This window comes from Myzus persicae, unplaced genomic scaffold, assembly GCF_001856785.1.
Source record: "Myzus persicae strain clone G006 unplaced genomic scaffold, MPER_G0061.0, whole genome shotgun sequence".
NCBI lineage: Eukaryota > Metazoa > Arthropoda > Insecta > Hemiptera > Aphididae > Myzus > Myzus persicae.
The window spans coordinates 35,660-63,568 of record NW_019104163.1 but is presented as its reverse complement, the minus strand read 5'-3'; the positions used below and the strand labels follow the sequence as shown (position 1 = coordinate 63,568).

Genomic DNA, 27,909 nt, shown 5'->3' with positions numbered 1-27,909 from the left:
ATGACGCGCCGAACAAAAGGTAAGCGCATAATCAAAACGTTATGAACACTATACGTCTACGTGCATAGGCATACGTACAACCCTGAACCCACACCTATAATTGTATACCGGTGTGCGTGTGTGTCAGTGCGTTAAGGGGGGTAGAGCGTGGAAAATAAAGCAACGTGTTCAGGCCGTTTAGGGATGTGCGGGTTATAAATATTATAGTAGGTATAGGTTAGGTAGTAGAGATGGTCACTGCTTACTTATGAGTAAAATATTAGGGCACAGAGTTCAGGCCATCGACATATGCTCACGAAATGACCGAAATAAGACTGGAAACTCAAAAACATAATATAGCTATTAGCAACTATATAGTTATCACAATATATAACATATTATTATAGTTATCTTTATAAGGAGGCTTATTATACAATTTTCAATATAGCCTGTCGGAGTGCGTTGGCTATTGATAAACTTATTTAACTTTGGTAGGTATATAGGTAACTGTAGTGTGTAGATATAATGCTTATAAATGATTACTTTCTGCAGTCACTGACCAATACTTCGTTGCTATAGGTACAGTAGACCCCTGCACTGTAAGTTAAATATATAGATTATAGGTACCTATCCGAATTCTGTATTTTATCAATGATATTATACTAACCAAAGAGATAGTTACCTAGGGATTAATTAAGATGGGGGGGGGTCTATAAATCATATCAAGCTCCGGTAAGTATTAGGAAAATAAAAATAATATGTACTAGGACCTAGATTAATAATTGAAAACATTTTGAATAAAGTTTCAATTTTTCAATTTTTATTTGTTAGTTATTCAAATGAAATAAAAAAATATTATGATGTAGGTAATAATAATTAATAGTTACATATCATATAGGCTATAACCTTAATAGTTGTTATTAGCTACATAAATAGTATATTAGTATGTAAATCGTATATAGAATATATAGATGTACAATAAAAGTACCTATACTATTGCACCAAATAATTGATTACCTATACCTATACCTTATTTATGGTTTTAAAGAACATATTAAAATATACAAGATAAAATTAAAAATGAATACCTGTTAGGTAGCTGAAGTATAATAAATCAGGGAGGGATCTTAATGTTAAAAAAAATTTTAAAAATGCATTAAACATTCTGAAACATCAGTTCAAAAATCATACTACTATTTCGTTTTATATCATAAATCATAATAAAATAATAAAATAGGTACCTTTTTGTTAAATTTTATTAGAATTTAACTCATTTTATAAATTGCTGTTTATAATCGTTGGATAATGGACTTCTGTAAACAAAAAACTTCTTTCAACAGTCTTAATTTATACATATTTATATGACACATTTGACACTATCTGATAAAATAGGTGCATGGCCGATATGCTCGTACTATATTCAAAAAAAATACCTGTAATCACAAGATAAAATAAGATATAATGAGTTTGCATGCTTATTACATTTTAGCGAGGTCAGATCGTCTAATAATTAAGAGTTCATACTTAGATAAATTATGGAAAATTCTCTATTAACTTGAAAAATGCCCCAAAAATGCATCTTAAGTCAAATTTGTCAAAAAAAGCAAAAGTAAAAACTATATTAAAATAATCAGTATCACCTGAAACGCTTATGGACCTACGTATTGGTACATCAGGAAAAAAATGACATTGCATCAAAATTCCAGCCCTAGCAACAAATAGTAAGTCAAACATTTAAGGAAAAATACATATTCAACAGACAGGTATAAGTTTTGGATTTAAGATTTAAGTAATTAAAATGTAATAGACTATATAAACTTGTAAATTAGGTACATTAAATAATATTAGAATATTATACTATGTTACTTATTTCATCATAACTAATTAAAATATTTGAACACAATAAAATATGCCAATGCAAGGTCTGAAATACACCTATAATCTATATATTTTTAAATTCAAACAGTAACATATCGAATCAGTAAAGCATTACTTATATATAGTTATAGTTATAAGAGAATGTGATATATTTGCATATAGAATGTTTCAACGTAAATCAATATTTCTATAGTGTATGTTCTATGGCTAAAGCCCTAAAAGTATAGGCGTACTCAATCAAAAAAGACAAATATCTGAAATATCATCTATACCATTAGAAATAATTCATATTAACCATGAAGTATTAATATTCGTTAGTGAATAAGAGGTGCTGGAAAGTGGGCTTGACTTTACGTGTTGCCATGTTTACCAAGAACCTGAAGAACCTAATATAAACACTAATTAGTAATATTGTAATAACAGTTATCTAATATTAATATCCAGAGTTCACAAGACTGAACTGCAGTTAATAAAATGTAAATGTTAGATAATATCATCAGAATAATATTGAAATTCATTTGATTTGTTATATATTTTATTATTACCTATTGGATATTTTATGATCTATTATAGGAATAATTATTAATAATTGTATTGAACTCAATAATTTGTTTTCAAAGACTTAATAAATGTCAATCATCATCTGAAGGGTAACTCATCATCTATATCGCCTACAGGCAGGCGTGGATTTAATAAAGTCACATATATTTGCAAGGGGTAGACATCTGAATTAAAGGATTACATAGGGAGACCGCTGCACGTGTATCGTATATGCATTATGCACGTGTGTTCCAACATAGTTGAATATATTTTCTATTACAATGACGATGATCATCAACACAATAAAATATTTTATCATTATCGTTAGCTCGAACCAAAACCATTGGATACATTCGAATTCTAAACTATGATGTATCAAATGCGCAATTCAGACTTTATTTTATAGATTTTTGACCTTTTTGACAATAGTTTTATTTAAGTATAGGTACTTAGTGTATAACTAATCTATTCATCATACCTCTAACATATTTAAAATATATAAATATTAAAATAATAATACAAATAAAAAAAAATTAATTTTAGTTAACTACGGATTTCCGATATTATTATAATAATTATAATACCTTGGTTACCTAAAAAAATTCAATTGTATGCTACCTATATCGTAAGAAATATACTAATTATTTCAATTAAAAGCATTAACATAAATTACATAAAACTGTTTTATTTAATCTGTGGTATTAATGACTACTAAACTTTAGATGACCGTATAGTTGAGAAACTAGGGGACCAAAATTGATAATCTGACCATTGAAATGTTCAGAAAATATAAGAATCAATTAAAAATATAGTTGTTACCATTTGAAAAAATTGAGTTGATTTTGCTGTTACAACTGTGTGCTAAAAAATGTTGAAATCGTGATAAGAAAATTGCAAGTTAAAAATAAAGAAACAATTCTTTTTTTGTATTTTTTAAAACCTATATTATCGATCCATAATCATTAAAAAAACCAAGATAACGACTACATAAGGTACACTGTATAATTTGGATAAATATATAACTACGTATAACTTTACTATACTATATACTATACTATAAAATAAAATATAACTATTGTAACTGACATAACTTGTACTTATTAAAGTAAATATTATAGTAAATATAAATTATGTGAAGTAGTTACCAGTTTCAAAATTATTAATTGTCTAAAGGTACAACATATTAGAATTATAATATATTTAATGTTTTCTTTATTAGAAATGTTTCAGTAATGAATTTGATTTTAAATTATAGAAAATAAAATTCTTGTATGATATTTTAAATTCGAAGACATTTTAAGTGCATTTATTATTAGGTACTTTAGTATTACAAGTTGAGTTACTCATAAGATGAGAACTTCTTTAAGTTATGTCATGATTTTATATTTCTTAGTTAAAAACGCATCAATAGATGCTCGTCTATTACTGTTTTTATTCTACATCGTTAACAAATACACATTACGCGGAAAGTAATTATTATGGCTGAACATTTTCTAATTAAAAAAATTTAATTTGTCGATGAATATAATATTCATTCGTATGATTAAATAGGTTTAAGTAACTCACTTACCTTTACTCAGTTGCGGTAAATTTCCTTAACTGAAGATATTCTATTAGTTATTACTTATTGCTGTTGTACATTTATACATTAGTGTTTTTTGTATGTTTTTCAAAGGAATCGAGATGAAGACAGCTTTAGGCGTATTCAAACTGAAAATGGAACCAATTTATGGAGACGATCCGTCAGAGCCGGTGGGTGTGTCTACAGTGTGTGCTAATTGTGAGTGCACAATTGCAGATAGGTATATTATGCGTGTGTCCAGTCGATCTTACCACGAACGGTGCCTTAAATGCACGACATGTGGGTTGAAGCTCGATCGGTCGTGTTTTGTGTGGAACGCAAAACTATACTGCCGTCAAGATTATGAAAAGTGAGTAGAAATAAAAAAGCATATACGTAGATAGTTTATAACGACTTGGGTGCATTTTTTTTTAAACAAAAATCCAAAAATCGGTTTCCGGAATAAATAATAATTTTTTTTTAAAAACTACAATAGATGGAAACTTTTTTTTAAGCTTCAGCAACTGAGGCCATTAGCTGTAATAGATTGAAACTGTATTCCTCGAAACTACATTACTACACCATATTGGTACATACTACAAAAAATAATAATGTATAATCTTCTAGGTATCTATTTAAATAAGTATCAACTAAAAAAATATGAAGACATGTAGTAATAATAATAATAATAATAATAATTTAAGAATAAAAAATTAATAATTAAATCTCAGAAATCAGCCCTAGTTCCAATGACTTAAATTATAAGAATTTCAAAGTGCACTGATGGTTGATCAATTTAGCAAATCTATTGTATCTGGCATTAATAAATTATATACAATACTAGATAATCTTAAATGTAGTGTTGACAACTAAAACGTGTTTATTAAACTCAAGTAACGGTACCAATAATTATTTTTATAAAAAAATAAAATTGTTGATTTAATATTTACCTATAAATAGAAGAAAATATGTCGAACTGAATATTTATAGAGAATGATTTTCTGAATTTATTTTCAGATTAAGTTTTAAAAAGACGAATACCAAAATATCAAACAACGTCAGGTATACATCAAAATATTGGATTCAAAAATATTAATCTTACTACTGTATGACTGTAGACCAAACTTGTTGAAATATTGATCTAAATGTTATACTTAATACTTTTAAAGAGATAAAAACTAACGATCGAATCTCTATCGTTTAGTGATTAGAGGGGCCGGGCACATATTTTGTTCAAAGTTCAACGCCGGTTGTCATTTGCGCATCGCTATTGTTAATTTAGACCTTTTTTGTAAGACATTTGCGCATCGTTCGATTTTTGGGTTATATATCATTTGCGCATCAGCCGTTTAAAAGGTCTTACATCATTTGCGCATCAATATTATTTAACAATAGAATTTTAAAAAAGGTGTACACCCAAAAGTGTTAGTTGTTTTCTAACTTTGATCTTGAAATTCATTCATCAACTTTCAAATATTGTACAGATATTTCTGTTTTAAAATATGTTTGACGACGCATATGGTAGAGAGAAATGGAGAGATTTTGTGATAGCAGCGATGGCACTTAATGGGCCGATAAGCTGAGAATATTGAGATAATATTGTGTAGGATTATCATTATAGTTAGCAATAACATAACTAAGATAAAAAAATTGTTATGCCTCAATAAAAATTGATGAACATTGAAGATTTATTCAATTTATTTTAATTATATGGGTTTGTTTATTACATATGATTTATGAAAATCATTACATTTTCAATGAAAAACTATTTTTTATACAATTCTATTGTTCAGCATGTTGATGCGCATTTGATGTATAATAATTTGGTGCAGGTAAAACGGACAATGCTCAAACGATAATTAGCGCTGATGCGCAAATGATGTACGATATTTTGGCACAGGTAAACAGACGATGCGCAAATGATGTACGGCCATAAGATCATGGTTCATTCTTGATCTGCCCATTTCTGGCTTACTATATTTTATCATAATGAAGATTAATAATATAATGCCAGCTGTACATGGGGGGCAAACATTTGCGACAGTTTGGCACAAATCGATGTTCGGCCTGTGGACTTCGGCCTCGCACAGCGCGCGTGATGTCACCAGAGGGCAGAGGCTGGTGAATACACTCCCTCCCGCTAACCAGCGCACACCAACTGCATTTTGCCCGAATTATTGTTTTGTTTTGTTATTTTTTTCATGTAAAAAATATGTATGTATACTATACATATTATTTACGTCATATTAAAAAATTCACTTTCGTCCTGCCCGCTTTGTGTGGCCCTCTCAAATATGACTATAACATCCGGCTCGATCATGTATATATATGTTATAAAATGTAAATAATAATATCCATGGCTTTCCACAGCATCCTGGTCTGTGAAGTTCACCCTATAGGTACTACTTTGGGGTCTTTTTTCATGGCTTGAAACAGTTGAAACCGAAAACATTTTTTCAGATTTCGATTTTGGATATCGGTATTTATTTTTTCAGATATCGTTTTTGGTTTTGAATATAGGTTTTTATAATTTCCGATTTCAATTTCTGTTTTGTTTACTGGTATTGATTTTATTCAATTTTGTTTTAAATTACGATACCGATTTCAGTTTTTAACGATTTTAACTAGTATCCAAAATTGGTATCCAAATATCCAATATTGGTGTAATGCTCTTGTTTATTTTAAAAATCAAACATGAACCGTACCTATTGGCAATTACATATAACTTAAAAATATTGATTGCGATTTGCGTGACGTTATAATATAGTTCTGTATCGTGCTGGTATAGCTTTTATATTTTCATATTTTTGGTAACTATTGATGGTGAAAAAAAATGATATGTCCAAACAAAAACTTCATCTGTAACCTCCCACTATCTAGTGACTATTGTAGTGTAGTACAATCAATAAAATATATATTGCGGTCAAAGTTAAAATAGCTTACCTACTATTTATCTTATAAGTTATAAGTGACAGACGGCACTTTTGATATTCGTGTATCTATAATAATTTATTCATATCATTACACTACCGATGTAGGGACTAAGATATTACCTATACGTATAACTATTTAGCTACATATCTACCTCATTTTATAAAACTCGATTTTCATTACGCAACACCATCGCCAAAATACGGTTCTGGGACGGAGGGGTATGATATAAATGAATGAGAAAAAGCGGAGCGATTCGAACCCACCGGGTCTACGCTTAGATCGCTATAAGCTCGATGGGGTTCAAATGCGGTAAGAAATCGTTGGAAAAAAAAAAACAAAAATCAAATTGAAATTGGCACGGTGAGTGTGGTTGGGGGTGGTTGGACGCGCACGGCCACGACCGCCTGCACTAAACCACCCGGATATAATACGCATAATATCACCGGGTAATATAATTGTATTATCGCATCGATTTCGTGGTGGCATATACATATATATATACATTATTGATGTGTTTCGTATTTAACGCACGAATCATTATAATAAAGAAGACTAAAGGGATCCGACGGAAACGGTTCCTCGTGTGCAGTTTGCGACCACCATTACTTTATGTATACGTACGTATAAACCATAAAAACGACGACTATACATACGACGCCTCACCGTGTCGTGTGCGGAGGTTTTTCATAATATTATGTGCGATTGATTCGCACGCGCTACAGACCCGAAGGCCGAGATCGCGCACGCACACGCCGCCGGTAAGGGCGTCAGGTCGCGATGTTTATGACTAGCGCGTGGCGTCGGCGACGGCTTCCGGGTGGGCCTCGTGGCGCTACTAATACCTCATCGCCGTCGTCGTCGTCGTCGCCACCGCCGCCGTCCCAGATCGCGCGTTTATTAAATTTACGGCCGCACCGACTTCATTTACGTCGTCGTCGTCATCGTTGCGACTACGCCACCGCAGACGACAGGGTGACGATGTGTATTAATTATATACGGTCCTACGTTATATATATATATAAATATATGTAACAGATCAGCCGCCGCGGTGGAGGTCGTCGCGGTCACAAAATAATACGACTGTGTACACATCACCCCCTCGCCGACCCCTATCCGCGGTGGTTCACGATAATAGACCAGCACGCCCACGGATTTGGATGGCCACGGTCGAAAATAATATCACATAATATTATAATGCGTTCAAATAGGTTATGTTATATGTCAACCGTCTGCGGGATTGGATGGCGAAAACCGAGAGACGAAAAAGACCAAGAATCATATGAAAATTAAAACAAAAACAATTTTTATAAATTGTAATCAGCAAGTAGGTAGGTACTAGGTATAGGCATGTCGTATATCTATTTTATAATTTATGTAAAACCATTATTAAGGACTATGATAACTCCTCCTCCGTGATACATGTTGCATTTGAATAATGCTTAGAATATATTAGATAGAATTTAGATTTAGATCATTATCTATATTCTACATCAAGTCATCAACGCATATTCAAAAAATCATCTACTCACGAATGTCGGGCCGAAGTGTAATAGTACAAATAATTGCCTCGCTGCAGGAAAAGTTCTCGCAGACGCCTAATAGTCATAGATTTTTGAGTGTGTTTTATTTTTGAAAGATGAAGCCTTTTTGATGGTCAGATTAGACTCCAGTCTCCAATTTAAAAAAAACGACTTCATGTTTTTTTATTATTTATTTTATTTTTAGAAGTTGCAATAAATACGTCAATGCATCATAATTATTGGAGTATGTATTATTACATAACACGTATTTCATTTTAAAAATCTAATTATATTAAAATATCTTTAAAAATTCCAAAAATCAGAAACATAGTTGCAATTTGTAACGGTTATTATTGTTGTCTAATGTCTACTAAACAGACACAAATAATTTTTTCACTGTTATTATAAATAGCATAATAGGATAATGTATTACTATTATAGTATATATTATACTTATACATTCTGTGTTTATATATTTTTATTTCGAATTTCTGAAGCCGGGAATGTATTGGTTTTACAATTATGTGTTTTATTTTTAGTTAGTTTAATTTGTTTGGTAATCAGCCAAGCCCTCAAACATTTAACTGTATTCAAACAGTAATCTAAATTCCTCCACAAAATTACTAAAGCACCGTTCTATGTTTCAAATCATACACTCCACGTATCCACAAAGACTTGTTTGCGCTATTATAGTTCAAAATGTCATCAAAACCTAGACTCACTTCCATTTACACAACCACTGTATAATTCTCTTATTACTGGAAATCGTCTGCTGAACTATCCTAGCTGATACTGATGAGCATTAAAACGTAATAATGTCGTTATCTAATAATTAAATGAATCAAACTAAATATCCAATCATAAAGTTTCATCAATGGACTACTTTCGAACAAGACGAGCAACCCAACTTTCATATACTCGTAGTTATGTTGTATGTAACTAATAACTACTTCGGTAAGATATCAATTAATGTTAATCTAAACAAAGTTCCAATTTTCTTCAAAAATTATTTTTATCAGCGTTTAAAGTTAGTATGATGGGATAATTAAGTATTTTAATAAACTGCAATGATTAGACTATGTATTAAACATTGTTTCCGTGCAATTTCACGAGAGTCCACGTAAGTTATTATTACTATATTTTTTACTCATTTAATATCTAATATATTTGAAAAATTTTGACATACAACTTATTTTCTTTTAATGTAAAATACCTTTTTGTATAAAGGTAAAGAGTACTCAAAAAGTTCCATGTAGCAACCTTAACATAGGCACACGTTAAGTAAAGCTAAAACAAATACTGTTCACAGACTACCCAGGGGAGAATTCTGGGGGGGGGAGGCTAAATACTACAGGCTCATTTAAAAAAGTAATATATATATATAATTTTATATTTTTATTATAAATTAATAATACATTTTACCAATTATAATATCGTATTTTAAATAATTAATAATCATAACAATTTATTATTATAATTTGGTACTAATATATTTTAATAATATGTAGGAATGTAATATTATCTACTTATACATAATTCAATTTCATATTGGAATTTTGTTGTGTACCTATATATTTTTGTGAATATAAATATCAAAATAAATTTTTCAATCAAAATCACGTATGCATCTATTTAAAACCTGGTGCCAATCATAGAAACTACCAAACATCCCTTAGGTGCATCTGTCATAATTTTAGTTACACAAATTAATTATTGATGATTTTGAGAATAATTTTTGATTATGAATTTGGTTCAGAAATTGGGAAAATATGTTGTAATAGGACTAATAATTTGATTATACTTACGAAAACATAAATAACACTTTATATAGTGTAATATTCTGGGATTTAGAGACATTAAAATAAATTATTACATTTCTCAACGGAAAACATTTTCGTTCTTGAATGTCTACGCGTCATGAAATATGACTAAAAACGTTTTACATGTTAGTTCAATTCGCTTGCTCATTTTGGTAATGTTTCGAACATTTCCATAGGTTGTCGTGATACTATATATCATTAAATTGATGGTGTTTATATTTTCAGTCATCAATCATATTTTGAATATACTCTAAAACGTTCCTATACATACTTCAGATAGGTCTTTTATAAAAAATATAATAACGGAAGTATATTAAAATAATTGAAGTTTGAAATAAATACTTTTTTAAATATTATACTTTCGACATATCAATGTAATACATATATGTACAAATGTACAATATATAATTTATTAAATAATGAGGTGGAAATTTGCAACACCCAAGCGCTAACAACCCGCAGTATAATGATTGCATACTCGCATGTACTATGTGTACCTTAAAATATAGTTGATGATAATAATATGTGTTATTTAATTGATTATTATGCGAATAGAAAAATGGATCTTATTAATTATTATACACAAACCTTCGTTTATATAATACGTTAGATTCTAAAGTTAACTGTAGGTCTTTTTTACACGTTTTTTAAATCGAAAATCAAAATTGTACCTATAACTCTTTTTATAGTAAATTAATATGGTAGCCGGTAGGTACATAGTTCCATCAATTATTATTTACCTATACTAAGGTTATTGCGTTGAATGAAAGTTGAAAGTTTACTATAGTTTCTGGTTTTACTAATTAATCTGGCCGAGAGTTATGATTTAAAAACAATACGATTTACTGTGAGTTTGTTTCATTTGATATTGAAGATTAATTAAAAAAGGTATTATGTATTTTAAACCCAAAACATTTCCGTCCAAGGTAGATGTCTTTTTTGTGTAAAATTCCGTAACTTAAATTTGGATCTTTTTTCGCAGGTATTAGGTTTAACTGTTTGAGGTACAAGGTATTATACCCACATAAAATAACTGTTTCAAATTAAGATATTTTTTTACATGCATTTCAAATAATGTATTGTAAAAAATTTATATAAAACTTGAATTTAGAAAATTTAGTTAACAGATCAATGAGTCGAATATTTAGGTCCCTAACCACTCGGCCAGTTTGTCAGTCGTCTCGTTAACGTCAATCCAAAAACGATCAATTACGCAATTACAAGCTGTAATTCCATGAATTGCGTTTCGATGACGTAGCACTACCATAATATAACTATATATATATACCTACATACACTGTCCGCGAACGCCCCCGTCAACCCTACTTGCGGGAAACACGTGTTTTTTCAATCCCTATAAATAGTAAGGGAGCGATAAAAATGTATATATAAATATATGAATGGATTCCCGCAATCGAAGTCACGTTCTCCTCCCCCTCTGTCGTCACAATACATTCGGCTACCGCAGAACTCATTGTTTTTCATTTTTTTTTTTTTATTATTTTACTATCGAAACGATATATGCGGAGGGGAAATAATGTAAGGAAAAAATGTATATACATATACGGCGGTGATATATATATTTTATGCTAATAAACGGCTGACAGGGAATGGCTAGCGAGGCATTTATAATCATTGAATTGCCATTAGAGGAAGACAGAGAGGTACAGTAGCGCGCGTAATACGCAGAACCGTATGCGGATAGGGTATGTGTGCGCATAAATAATATACTGTATTGAGATTCGTATGAATTTCACCCCTTTTTGACGTAACGCGAATTAATAAATACGACCTTTCGACGTCTAGGGTGCTGTATGAATTTCATTAAACGCGTTTACATATATTGGCCACTGTTTGTACTATAATATGTAGGTATCTACACCATACATGATATATTGCTGCAGCAAATATTGTTTGACTATTTTTTTTTCAAAATTAATTTTACACGGAAAACGGAAATGTTCTGTATAAAATGTTTAATATGAATAAAATATTTTATAATATTGAAGAGGTACCTATGAAGTTTGTTTGAAAATTATATTTTATTTATTATTCGTATAATATATATTTTCGTTTAAAATCCATAAACTGTAATCTTTGTGACTGGAAAAAAATATGTTGTTGTTTATTAGTTTATTTAAGTATTAAAAAAATGTATATACTAGAATATAATCGTTATTATATTATGTGTAATGTGCAATATACATACACATAATTTATATACTTGATAAATTATATATATTTTTGATTCATCATCAAATCAGTATTATTTTCACATAACTTGCTATTTTTCATGTTTATTAGTTGTTAAATTGTAATATTAACTATTTATCATTACCTAGATATTTTTTTTACTTTGGAAATATATTATTTTATCGTGTACAATTTAAATTATTAAATTTTATGGTCTCCAAAAGTATTCTCAATTAGCATAATGTAACAACTAATTATTGAATCATTTGACTTGAAAAAAAAGTTTATACTGGCCATGTTCCATTAGTTATAATAGTATAGCAGCCAGTTTCATCAGATCATTTCAGCGTAGTATAGCAACTAGTTTTATTGTAATAAAAAAATTATTATAAATTTAATATTTATTGAGCATAAATAGAAGATCGAATTTAAACTACCCTAAAGATTTAGGGGTAGAAATATAATGTAACAATGGATTACCACTTAAAAATGTGAATGAAATGTTAGAAATGTATTTATAGGTCACGATATAAATAAACATAGCATGTCACGTTAGTTATAAATTCAAAAGTCGTTACTTTCCAATTTCCTATTAATCTGGTTTTGGGAAATTGTGCAGGAAATTTCGTTGTATGACAATATTTATCATATAGGTACACATTTTGCTTAACTTAACTATAAAAGCCTTTATGTTTTTGTGTCCACGATCAAATATCAAATCACTATTTTACTCGTAGAGTCATGAATAGTACCTAATTCAATTTAATAGTTTTAAAATGTTATACTATTTTTTTTTTTTAATTTGTAATATCATAAATTGTTAAATACAATTTTTTCATATTTTCCAATTAGTTTGAATAGTCCAAATAGTAGTCTGAATTATCATTGCGGTGGATTCAACCTAGAAAATTAACTAATGACATTCAAATTTAAATGTTTAAGACTAAAATTATATTAAGTCAGTAATTTATTAATAATTTCTATACACACATCGATATATTATAATTTATATCATATAATATTGTATATATATATAAATATAATTTATTTGTGAGTGTGGGGAGGTTTAACCTAACTGTCAATATAAAAAAAACATGCTGCATTGATAGTTTTTCTTTTCTTTTTTTTTTATTTTATTGGCGGGCGCAGTTTGTGGCTAAAAGTTTTCGGTCTCTTTTCTTTACGGTCTTAAAAAGGGAGGAGCCGTTTGTTTCGGTGATAAAATCATAACGAAAAAAATAGAAATATAACACACACACACACACACACACACACCTACCCACGTATAATAAGTTTGAGTGTGCAAATAAATCGTTTTTATTTTATTCTTGAATTTTGCGGTAACACGTGCACGCATACGTCTTACGTCACCGAAAAAAAAAAGAAGTAGAGGGGTGGTGAGCAGGTGCAGATATTAGACGGTCACAGCGATTTGTGCCCTTAGATCGGAGGGGAAAAAAGAGGGATGACAGTATAGAACTTGTTTGTAACATATTGTCCTTCTCTCTCCATGGGTCGCCCCCACCGTTACCGTAACAACCGTGAAAACGTCACGTCGTATAAATATAATGCAAGTGTCGTCGAGCAGATGAATGGGGAGGGATCCGCGATGATGCGATGTATAAAAACAATATGTTGCACCGACTATACTTTTGACTGCTTTTTGGGACCCCTTCCACCGATATATATACGTCTATTAGGCGGTTTGTTTTTATAGCTCTACAGCCCCGCGAGTCCTATATATGTGTTCGCGCGTGTATGTATATATAGGTACATATTTGTATTTATATGTAATATATGTATTATGTATATTGCGTATACTTGGAATATGTTTGTAGCTTTCTATAAAGCCTATCAAACGACATAACTTTTATGTATATACATACACACACATGCGGTACACGCATTTCTATATCTATCTATCTATTTATGTGTACACGCACACACATACATATTATTATGATAAGCCTTAAGCAGCCTGAGGTTAAACAAATGGGAAATGTGTGTGCAGTAAGAAATAATAGTTTGCGAAATGAAATTTTGGTATATATTCTGTAATGCTGGAAATAATATATTGCTATTTTGTATTGTGCAGATGAAATATAGAAAAATGATTGGTAGACATACCCACCTTTCGTTGATATACTTGCATAGTTAAATTATTGTGTTCATAAGCAAATAGCCAATGCATTTCGTTCGATTTAAATGTGTTGAGTTCAAACAAATTTTAATTCATACCAAGTTCATGTCTGCATGTATTTATGTATTATACTGCATTAATTTACTTATTACCATAGGTTATCTGGATAACCGTACTTATTAGGTACTTATTAGTATCTATCTATATATAAAATAACTTGTACTGAATGACTAACCGATTAATTATTGCTTAGTCTAGGTTCCCGCTGGAGTTATGAGTTTGATATTTGGACTATAGTTTCGTTTTATGATGTAAAGACCAACTAAGGAAGGATTTTCCAAAATTCGTATTTTAAGGAGGTCCTCAAACAATAGGATTTTGAAATTCACGGTGGGAATTGAAATTTTTTTTTGGTTGCAGATTATTATAGTAATCGCGGAAATTAATATATATTTTTTTTTGTATAGAAATGGTTGCCATTGGTTACTCGGACAGATGAGGTGCCCATAACCATGCATTAAATCATCAAGTTTACATAACCTAGACTAAAGAAACTATATCTTAAAACCAAATGTATGTTTGTAGCTTATAATGCTTATATATACTAAAAAACTACTCTATTGATTTTGACGAAAATCTCAGATATTGTTTTTAAAGATATCATAAAACAACCGCTCTCAACCCCCACCCGTATCCGACATCCCACATCATAGCTTATTCTATACGTCAATATTTAGTGTTACGCATCGAACTGATACCAAGAAATACAATCTAAACTCTAAAGTATAACAGAAAAATGATAATATAAAAAACAATCAACCATTTTGACTTCAAGTATGTTTGCTCAAAGATACGCAATAATATGCTTTGTTTGAGAGGAACCCGATTGTTTGTATTCTCGAACGCAAAATATTAAAAATATTTCGAAATAAATAAAACCATGAAGATATTATTGACTGCGTAAAACCAAATGTTTTACCAGTCATTAAAAATATTTTCACTTATAACCTAAAGGGGCTTATAGAATTTCGAAAACTTTATGACAAAATAATATGATCTATATATTCACTTATAAATAATTATGAAACACATCAAACATAAAAAGTATTTTTTAAATAACCATGGGGTATCAAAGTTCTAGATTAATTTAAACTATACACACATTTTTTTCAAAAATGATGAGCTTTACACAGTTCTATATTATACACAGCCGATAAAGGTTTATTATGGTTTTATTTATTGCGAAGTGATTTTTTTTACTCTGTAGAGAATGAATTGGACCAATAGAACAAACTGGTGTTCACAGACATTACCAAGACTCCTCAGTAGTCAGTCGTCAACAAAAGATAAACTATAATACTGATTGTTATTATAAAATGTAAATTTAATAAATTTAATTTTCGTTTTACAGGTGCGTATACCGTAGTTGTGGCAGTTGTGGTGATCATATCGCTGCTGGTGAATTGGTAATGCGAGCAGGCGAGTGCGTTTTCCATGAACAGTGTTTTGTTTGTGTAGTGTGCGGTATACGTCTATGCACTGGTGATCAGTACGTAATCAAGCACTCTCAGCTATTTTGTCGTCCAGATTATGAAAAAGAGGTGAACATGATGAGAGACGAAATCAATCGAAACACAGGTTTGTTAATTTTTTTCAGTATTAAGAAAGACATTAGCCGAATGGATTGAAATTTAAAATTTTAATTACCCCATAAATCATAATCATTCAGCATAATGGCATCAAAATTAAGATCTAATTAAAACTGATTCTTCGAATTACATCATTTTAACTTAGTAATTATCAAACATCAAATAATATTAGAAATATTTTGTATCTGTAATATTAAAATAGATGAAGTACTAGGTACCTTGTCGAATACACTTTTTATAATAAATTATCTTTCTGTAAAAGCAATCACTTTTTTTTTAAATTACTAGTTAGGGTCTCCAATGGCTAAAATGTTCCAAGTTCTTACTATATTTTTTTATACGAAATATTATTACAGGAGATTGGAGTTATAACCATGATGGCCGTCGTGGACCTAAACGTCCCAGAACGATACTCACTACCCAACAACGACGGGCGTTTAAAGCATCATTTGAACTAAGTCCAAAACCGTGTCGAAAAGTTAGAGAAAGTCTCGCCCACGATACAGGCTTAAGTGTTCGCATTGTCCAGGTTTGTCTTTACAATATGTGTTAAATAGGTACATAAAATAAGAAACTGGAATAATAGTGATGTCTGTATTAGACACTTGGATTTTTTACTGCCCCGTTAACTGTGATTAATCGTTTGGAACGGCGTTCGTGTTTTGTGTTGGTTATCTAGTACTCGTGTAAGCATGAGATACATTTGATACTCGGATCAGATAGCTATAACTAATTTTATTAAAAAGCTATTATAATATATAGTATATTATTTGATTTTTAATGGACAAGTACTTTATATTTGTACTTAGTAGTACGCCTATATTAAGGTTAGAAGAATTTAAATTATGAATAGTCCAGAGGATGGGGAACTAAATACATTTAGATATAACTCTGCAAAAAAATCCTTCACCTATTGTGTTTTAATTATAAAGTATTATAATTTATAGGTTTATTTTAGTATTTAAAATACAATAAAGACATGTACAATTATTGTAAAATTGTATACAATGATGTGTGATTTTTTTGTTTATAGAAAAATCCTAGAATTTTTCTTAACATTAGGAAAAAACTTAAAAAACAACTGTAAATATATTTTCACAACACCAGTATACCTACAAAATAAATTATGTTTATATGCATTAATTGTAGTTTAAAAAGAAATAACAGTATAAAGACTTAGATCATCGCCAAATATTTATAATAACTTTTTCGAGACATGATATAATTTACAAAATATATTTTGTATCTTCGTGTGCTATTTGTAGGTATTTGAACATTTCAATTTTTAAATTGATTTTTTCGTGCTTATGTTTTTAACGTTTTATCAAAAATATATTTACACATTTTTTTTTTTTATTAACGTTTGCTATTCAAATCTTGAATAACTATTGGGCGTTTAAAAATAAAATAATGATTTTTTCTTCATTCAATTTCGTTATCATTATTGGATTTCTAAATAAATTAACTACAGAGGCATTAAACCTTTCACCATTACATACATTTTTATTTTTTAAATACATAATGAAAAGCTACCTAATGTTAAGTTATTTATACGACTAACTCTCATTCTACATGATAGGTAGGTCGGAATTAGAGTTATAGGTAAAGTTATATACAATGTTTTTAGCAAAAATTTGTCGAACCTATCAAATCACAAAAATATATTAAGAGCATAATATAAAATAACATTAGAAATAGATACTGATCCATCAATCTTCACTCAGAACCGTTTCGTATCCAAATATTTGTCACTGAATTCAAATTTAATCCATCAATTGCAGTGACCTACTCAATGGCAAAGGAGGTACACTTGAATAATCTTTTAGGTATACAGTGGATCGATTATTTTTTATCTGTATTAATTAAATATTGATAAACTGCTACTCTATAGAAAAATATTATTTAGCATATTTTATTAAGGTTTGAGGTTTGAACAGTACAGATTGTTAATCTTAATTATTATAGGTACCTACAAAGAATATTAATTGATAAACTTTTTGACTAAAATATAAGTTTTAAAAATATTCATATAACATGACGTACGTAACTAATGGTGTATTCTAATTTTGGAATACTCGACTATTATTCATACATTTTTAATATTAGAGTTTGTATTGGTGGAATGTTCAGTAGTTGTTAGAAAGTCGATTTGTACATTTCAGTTATTTTATGTATTTGTGTTTGTATTCCGTTCATCGTTAGTTGTGTTGAAATATATAAGTACCATATTTTTTCTCGACTTTATAAATTAAAATGACTTGACAAAATTCTACAAAACATATCACTATAGTTTTCTAAACTATACACAATACACATGGTAAAAAGTTAAATTTAAGATTAAGGCAAGTTTATGCTGTACATTTTCTTAAGAGATTGCTCAAATTGTTAAGTTTTGAGTACTAAATATCTTGGATATCGAAAATACTAATTTAAATCTTATTGTTTTATCAAATAAATATGTTACAGTTTTTAAATATTTGTAAGCCATATACGTATTATGTTTTACTTTATAATATTTATAATTCATATAAAATTAATTTACTATTCGATTACCTAATGAGTATTGGCTATTTATAAGACTAAAACTATACCAACTTATTTTTTAGGTGTCTAAATGTTAGTAGGTATACTAATACCAGATACTTATTACGTAAAAAATTTAATTTAGTTTCATGATGAGTCAAGACAACTAAACTGTATTAGTTTAATTTTGAATACTTTAAGGTATTTCAAAATCAATTATTTATGTTCTAGGTTTGGTTTCAAAATCAAAGAGCAAAAATGAAAAAGATCCAAAAAAAAGCAAAACTTAATAGCAATAGTTTAGTTGCCACATCCAATAATACTAATGGAAATAATATTTGTAGTGGAGCTGAAAGTGGTAATTCGTGTAGTTCGAGTGGACTTATACAATCAGCTATAAAAGACGAACAATACAGTAAGTATCATAATATTATATAATATGCCTACACTAGTACCTATTATGTTTATTTGTTTATAGGTACCTATAAATATATAAATATTATAATAATTAATACATTACATATCGACCTAATGGTTAAAATGTTGTTTAAATACTGTGATGGTGACGTATACATGTATGCATAATAATACATGTGTTATATTGTGTTCTATTAGTTTTTTCGAGCACTTAAAATTTTAAGTTTTCAAAATCTCCCAAACGGAAATTCTAGGTATGTATGTGGAATTTAGAGCCGATGTTATGCCACCACTGCCGTGAACTATAAGACAAGGGTCGTACGTGTTACCAAGGAAACCAAGATGCCCCACCCTCTGTCGATTTGCAGGCCGAAGAAACCTCCTACCCCAATCCCGTATTTATTTTCGGCTATCTATTTATTACTTTACTTCATTTACTAACATACAAAAGATACACCAAATTTTATCATTCTAAGTTAGTTCACATCATGTGTAATGTATATCACCTGTATCATATGATAATTTATCCCAACATCAAATAATCGAAAACAATATTATCAATTCATGAAATATAGTGTATATAATTGTATACACATCAATATCGTTTAAAAACAAATAACAAGCATAAAATTCCAGTCATAAAGTTTTATAATTAGTAATTAAGTAGATAATTTTAAAGTGCTATTGAATTTAAAATGTAATTAATCTCTAGTTAATACCTTTGAGTTTGAATGAATTTGTATGATGACGATAATTCTTTGTGTAACATCATAAAGTCTTAACAATATTTATGTTGTGGAAGTTATGAGTTATACAAAATGAGTGATTAGATAGAAAATGAATAATTTAAGCTATAAATTATAAATTATAATTGTAAAATATAGATACGTGTATGATCGTGTCAATGTATATCTAATCCTGTTGTTTAATTAATGCACGTTTTTCAAATATGATTTGATCACTAACTTAATATACAAACATACAAACATCTTATCATGTAATTGACAGAAGACACAAATTATATTGTTGGTTTTTAATTCATGATGCTTACGAGGTTTTGACAAACATTTTATAACACAATGCATTTAATAGTTACCAACATCATAGTATACTTATTTGTCTCCCCGAAAATATTAATGCGTACGCATGTTTAGAACTAAATCAGGAAAATGTTACTCGGGAAAAGCAGACATAGTAGTAGATAGATTAAAAATGATACATTTGAAGTTCCCATAAGAGTATAAAAATAAGATAGGTACCTACCAAAATGGCTATTTCAGTTCTTATACAGTTACACAACGCATTTCACGATACATTTGTATTGTGTATGTTTCTCATAGATTTAATATAAAAAAAACATTGTAATACATTTGTGAATTGCAATTAAACTTCCTATTTCAGTGTAATTTAGTAAGTAAAATAAGTGATACAACTCTAAAATAAGCGAGTGGATATCGCTCTGCTGTACATTGTCTAGAAGGTAGCTGTAATGGATGATATTAAATGATATAACTTCATTTATTTGAATTTAATGATAATAATCATATAATATCAGTGCATACGAAAAAGGATTCTGAGCGGATACGGTATGTCAGTCTAGGATATTTTATACTGTTATTACTTATTATTAAATATTAATACGGTAACCAGTAAGTTGAATTAGGATTATTCATAATATTATTCTTAAATTATCAGTACTTGAAATTTTTTTCAAGTATTTGAATTGATAAAATAAACGTATGGCGTAAATTTCAAGTGTCTACAGTTATTCGTTTTTGAATTACAACAAAATAAGAAAATCGTTACACTAGGGAATCGAATATCTAATGTTGTAAAAATGTCAACTTTAAACACTCATAAAAATTTAATTTGACTTTCCGGTAGAAAATCTCAAAACGAGTAAAAATTGTATCAAGTAAAGAATTGATTATATAAGAAATTCACTACATGAGAAATAGGGTGAATATCCAATGTAAAAATTTCAACTTCAAGCGCTCATAATTTGATTTTCGGGTAGAATTTTTTTATTGATAAAAGTAGGCAGACTTATAAGGAATCTTGTATTTAAATTTTTAAATCGTTGTGAAAATAAATTTTTTTTATGAATTTCTAACTAAAAATAATTTGCTAATTTTCTTGTTTTTTTCGAATTTTGTCAAAATTCAAAATTCAAGAGCTTAAAATTTATTGTGGATTTACGCACAATTTGTTTTTTAATTTCCACTAAAAACAACTTACGAGGAACCTTTTATTACATTTTCGCGTTTTTTGACCGAGTGAAACATTTTTTATTGACTTTAGTTTAAAAAAACACAAGTAATAAGTAATAGCATTGATTATATTTATAATCAATGGTAATAGGTAATCAAAAATTTCATATGCCTATAAATAGTTCAAAACGAGTCAAAGGAGTCAAATATGAGTATATTTTGAAAATTATGGTGTATAGAGAATTTTAACTCAAACATTCAGTAAAAATTTCATGTATCTACGGTCGTTTTTTTAGAGTTACACTAAAAACCAAAATCGATTTTTTCGAAAACTGGTTTTGCGTGAAAATTTTTCCCACTTTTCCCTAATTTTTTGTTTGTTTTTCCTGTCGCTTTTGAAAACTATTGGGAGTTTTTAATTTTTACCTCTCGAATGCACCAACTAGATTCATTTACTACCAGAAGAGTTGCTGTTGAAGATAATCAAAGCACTTTTACTGCCCCAAACCGTGATGACAGACACAAATAAAATACACATCATTGTAAAATCAATACATTCATCGCTCCGCTCAGAATCTAAAAAGTTATTTTATTATTTTTGTTTAAATAACTCTTTTTAAGTGTTATTTAAGTGTGTCACCACATGTATAATATCTTCTCTCTTATTTAAACTTTTGCAAAATAATGTACTTACTATATTTGAATATTTTTATAATTATTATTTAAAACTGTATTTTATTTTTGGTACTTTTAAAAGACCTGTGCACTTTTTTACATAAAATAATTGTTTAGGTTCTGATGGTTGCGAGGATGGTGTATCCGGAAGGTTTGAAACGACTCAACAAGAATCCCATCGACAACCTCAGCAACAAATGCATGAGCCTTTTCACATACGACACCAATCTCTTGCGGTTGTAAAACAAGATTCCATGCCTTCGTTTCTACAACAACAGCCTTTTGGTATATTTGGTCAAGGTAAGTTGTATTCATTTTATTATTTATGATATTGACAACTTTTCTCATTTGTTTAGATTAAATGTATTTAAATTATTTTATCAACTATAAAATATTGTTACAGTTAGGTACCTCATACTTATCTATTTTGCCTACACTTCATATAATAATTTGCTAACAAACTTACTCTACAAATTTAAGTAAAATTAGTTATATTTTTAAACTAAAATAATTTCCATTCATTCTACATGCATTAATTTGAAATTATAAAATCAAAGTACATATTACTTATGATGACTGATGAATCACACAAAATTTAGATTTAAAAAAACCCATTTTTAATTTGGGACATACTGTTGTCCAAGTAAGCATTATGAACACAAATAACATGTATAGCTATAGTTACTATATCAATAACTATATACCTTAAGTCCTTGTATATATTTATAATTAAAATAAATAAATGGTAGGTATACATTTCGACGAAAGTCATATCGACAATTCGGTCTTGGTGGTATATATTCGTCGCCCTGATGCGATGCGATGATGCTATATATAATATATATATATACACTAACTGAATTTTCCCTTCTGCTCTTTCGGTTGCAAATATAAAAGCCAAGACCTAGAAAGCATTTAGCTAAAGGGGAGTACGCGTATAGAGTAAAGGGAGAAAAAAAAAGAAAAGAAAAAGGAAAAAGGGGAAAAAAGGAAGAAACGACTTTCCCCTGAAGATTCTCCTCTCCCCAGCATGCACTGGCGTCTTAAAGCTCCCGCGTTATTTGTAATGGTTCCCATACAAAACCCTTAACCCCACCCCACACTTCCCTTTATAATGCCCGTCCTAGTCTGAAGAATTTAATATTAAACCCGCGCCCGCTGTGATCGAAGGCTATATACGAACAGGGGGGATAATCCCTCGTCCCCGCACCACCGGTTTTATAGCTGTCAAAGGGATTTGTAGAGGGGGAAACGTAGCCCATAGTGGTAGACGAGGGGTGGTAGTGACCAATAAAGACGCGGGTGGGTGACACGCGTACACTCCCCGACGCCACCACACCCTCTCCGTCGACCTAACCTCCGATCATTTTGCCAAGAGAAGAAAATAATAAACGTGCGTATTAACGCCCGCGGGGACTTCCTGCGGTGTGACCTCCACACACACACACACATACACACACACACACAAACACACACACCCACATACGACACCTCGTTTCCCCGTAGTCTCAGGCGTGCACGCCAATGACGAGTTCTAGCTTATACAAATATAGACGTAACAATGACGTTTATTTCTCTTTTAGTTTTTATTTTCCTCAGTCGCAGGCCAGTTGCAAAGAATACTCGTTTTGACATATTTTGTCCTAATTGTTATTGCATTTAAACTATTAATAGATTGGTAGATATAAATTGTATGGTTTATGTTTCCAAATGGTTAATACAACAATGTGTTGGTCATACAATAAATCTATTAAAAGATACATAATAATAATATACACTATTTTACAGTATTAAGTAATTTAGATATTTATTAAATGTTACGAATTGTATGAATTGTATAATTTAAATCCACAAATATTGCAACAATATTTTTTTTCTATTTTTCCAGTAGGTATCTTCCCTTGGAGGATTTAAAGTACAATTCATAGATAGCAAAGAAAAAAAAAATCATACAGTTAATGGCACAGTACTGTAATAGGTTATTCGTAGTGAAAAATATGTTATATAGACATATAGTTCTTAATATTATTGCGGCAATACATAATATGATACTAATATGATATTCAAAAAATTTAAACCGTTTTATAGTATTTACTTTGTTTATTTTTAGTTGAACATTTTGCTATACCATTATTAACTGAATTAGTCTTTCCATTGAACGTAGACTTTCAAACACAATCTTGGTACGAAGATTTTTGAAAAAATACTTTAACGATTTTCAATCTTGTTAAATGTATTTAAATATTATTCAAAATTAAAATATATGTATTAAAATAGTATTTGTTAAATATTTTTAATTCTTTTCGAATCTAATAACCATTATATTTCAGTAATTTCTGTAAGTTCCTTCAAAATTATACGTTTAAAAACACCATTTGATTGCAAATGTTGACGAACAGTGTAGGTAAGATAATAATAATGTAACCAAACCACCAAAGTTTAAACAAACTCAAATTATTAATTTATCGTCATACCTAACTCTATACCATCATAAGTCATAACTTAAATAATTGGTCCGTACTGATGTTGTATTACTTGTATTCCTAAACTATGTTAGTTATAATGTTATATATAACCTAAACGTGATGAATCTCTGTTGTGTAATACTATGTGCAATTCGAGTAGGTATCTACATTTAGAACATTTTATTTAGTACTCGTTTATTGGACAAATGGAACGTTATTAGCGTTTTATTATATAGAAAATATTGAAGGAATATATTTCGTAATAGATAGTATAAAACATTTACTTTAAGTAATTTTGCTTTTGTCATAAATATTCAAAGAAATTATTGTAACATTTTATTGAAATTCGAAAAAATAAAGATAATACAAATATGTAATTTAATATTTATTATTATGATACTGTTATCAAAACTAAAAGAAATCTGTTACATACTATATATACTTATGGTTAAATAGCTAGGTATATTAAATTAATATAGAAAAAAAAATTGTTGTTGTCTTTTCTAGTACCCACCTAGGTATCAATTTTTTTTTTTTATAAAACTACTTAATTTTCTTATGTATTGCTGTATCAGAACTAGACAACAATAAATTAACTAATTTATCCATCTTGAACAACTTTTCATTAAGTTCTTAAATGATATTTGAGACAACCGCTCAAATTTCATTGACTGTTTGAAATTAAATATATTTGTCACCCAGTGTTTATTGCTGTTTGATCTCTTTGAGCTTTTCAATAATGTTATTGAGTACCGATCTAATTTCACTTTATATATTTTCAAAAGAATTTTAATTTGTAATTAATAATTACTTGCATATCTTTGGAAATAAATTATATTGTTATTAAAATTATCAATTTTAAATAGCTTATATTAAAGTTCATGTAAGATTTTCAAATGTTTATACTAAATATAATTATAGTGTACCCGTGACTCGTGCGAATAAAATATTTCATTTATTTTTGTCATGCAGACTTTTAAATAACAATAATTTATGTTAACAGAGAGACAAGAATAAAATAGAAATAAGACAACAAATAATATTGTATGGATTAAACAATGATTACATAATTTGCCAATTTGATAAAAACAGGCAAAAAGATATTGCCAGTGTTTTATATTTTTTATGATATGAATAAAAAAAAAAATGATACCAATCATGTGTTGTTATAAGTACCAAATATTTTTTTCACTATCTGTTACACAAACTTCTATTTTACTTAAATATTTATTTTACCTATATGAATAAATATTTTTAGTTTTAATTTTTTATATTGATAACTTTGACTAATTATTTATCTGGCTGACAGTATTATTTATAGCTACCGTCTATTTTATAAGTCAACTTAAATGGGGAAAAAATGAACCTTACTTTTAATGACTGAGTTAATTACTTTCATAGTCGTACAATTGTTTAGATACTTGCCTATATTATTATTTATTGTATATTATAATTCATAAATATTTTTTTTAGACTTGAACAACCGCCAAGAACCAAATTACTTAACACCAGATATAACGATACCCAAACATATTTATGGCGGTTTCGTATCACAGGAGACTGTTATTCGATGTGGATCAAACCCTATCGACCGACTGTACTCAATGCAAGCGTCATATTTTTGTAACAATATATCTGACGACGCCAGTTCATTACAGCTAGACGAACACCAATAATAAAAAAATTGATATATTATTATTAATATTTTATTCATCACAATTGTATTGTATTTATTTTGAATGTGCTTAAGACTTAAGTTGACTTGTAACTGTGTTAATTTGGCAAAACCATTTATTGTTATTTAATAGATTAAATAAAAAAAAACAATTATTACAATTATTTACAATTCAGAATTTATTATTTATCAATTCATAGTGTAAAAAATCAGTTTTACTTACTTTTTATAAAACCGTATTAATTATTATTTCTTATTATAGTTTTAGGTTTATCTAATGCACATTTTCAAGTATATAGATAAAAGGTAATTTCACACAATATAATGTTGTCTGTGTAGCGGATACAGTACGTGCACTGGGTGCAGCGTGTCCTGAAGTCCCGTCAATGTCTAAAACATTATACACGAAACCACCGAATTCGAGTTGGTCAGCCCTACAAGACAATGAAAATCTAGTCGACTGACGAGTAAATATAAAAAGCGATAAAATGATGGACATAAAAACAAAATTAAACCTCCGAGTCATGCTTTTAAGTGCAGTAGTATTATATTTTACGGACACTCGACTGAGTAGTAGTAGAACACGGACGTAAAAAAAAATAATATAAAATAATAAACCAGCTGATTGTTTCTGGTGATAATGGATATTTTGAATTTTAAGCCATGAGTTTGTTAAATATCTTTTCCGCGTACGTGCCGGCGATCCGAGATCCGGGCTAATCGGTGGTAGCGCGGATGGTGCACAGCGACGAGTCGAAAATACTGCTGTCCTATATCATACTATACTATATTATATTGTAATGATCATCCGGCGATGGGGGGGAGGGTTGAAAATATGAAAAAAACAAAACAAAATTCGTATTCGTATTCACGATTCGGGTTGTACACGACGACATGTATAATATCATAAACAGTCGGTAAACAGGTGCGCCCCGCCGCGTCCGATGGCGTAGGGACATCACTGGTTGCAGGTGGTGGCGGTCCCCCCGCGATATGCACATATAGACGGACAACGCGCACCGACGACGACGCATCAGCAGAGCGTATTTTGCAGTCGTCCTCGGCGCAACGGTCATTGTTTTTTTCGGGCCCCGGACGGTCGGGCGGTATAATCGCATTACACACCAATAGCAGCTGCCCGTAAAACTCGACAAAAGATAATGCATTATTATTATTATTATTATTTTTATTATTATTGTTATGTTCTATGATATTATATATACGTCGAGTGGGATGAGCTGCATATTATGCTCTGGGTACATGGATGTCACGCGGATTTTCGTGCGTATAGTGACAAAAACCGTGACATCGTCAACGCACGAGAACGTTTTATGCGATCGGAATAAATAATAGTAAAAATCAACCCTTGTTGTGACTACGCCGGGAGCACGATATTTTCAATGCGTAATAACTAATATGTACGATCGGCTGACGAATGGCGAAAAAACCAGCAAATTTTATCAATTGTAAGGTTGTCTCATTATTATTGTATACATGCACACGTGGCAAACTCATCGCATGTTTAAATGATCCGATAAAAGTTTGCTTGTATTCACACTTCGGTGAGTATACTAATACTATATTCTATAATGTACAATTTTTTAGTTTAATATTTATCCTATTGATTTAGGAAGACTCAACTATCAACACTATTTAGTCTTTAGGTCTCTATTCATTCGTTATGAATATTTTATGTTAGTACTTTAATTGCATATTATAAAAATGTCAAA

At 29.6% G+C, this 27,909-nt stretch overlaps 1 protein-coding gene across 1 annotated transcript; it reads left to right on the top strand.

Annotated features, from left to right (window-relative positions):
- On the top strand, window positions 1-26,343 carry LOC111039489 (LIM homeobox transcription factor 1-beta-like). The gene is made up of 7 exons (XM_022323028.1): window positions 1-19; window positions 4,073-4,328; window positions 15,977-16,203; window positions 16,571-16,743; window positions 18,969-19,152; window positions 22,157-22,339; window positions 25,978-26,343. The coding sequence occupies exons 1-7, from the start codon at window positions 1-3 to the stop codon at window positions 26,178-26,180; spliced, it is 1,245 nt and encodes a 414-aa protein (XP_022178720.1). The 3' UTR covers window positions 26,181-26,343.
- The last annotated feature ends 1,566 nt before the right edge of the window (window positions 26,344-27,909 follow it).

Excerpts from the sequence above, each read along its gene's own strand:
- LOC111039489 (XM_022323028.1), top strand. Across the intron at positions 4,329-15,976 it reads TGCCGTCAAGATTATGAAAA|GTGCGTATACCGTAGTTGTG; the intron begins GTGAGTAGAAAT and ends TTCGTTTTACAG. Across the intron at positions 19,153-22,156 it reads TATAAAAGACGAACAATACA|GTTCTGATGGTTGCGAGGAT; the intron begins GTAAGTATCATA and ends ATAATTGTTTAG.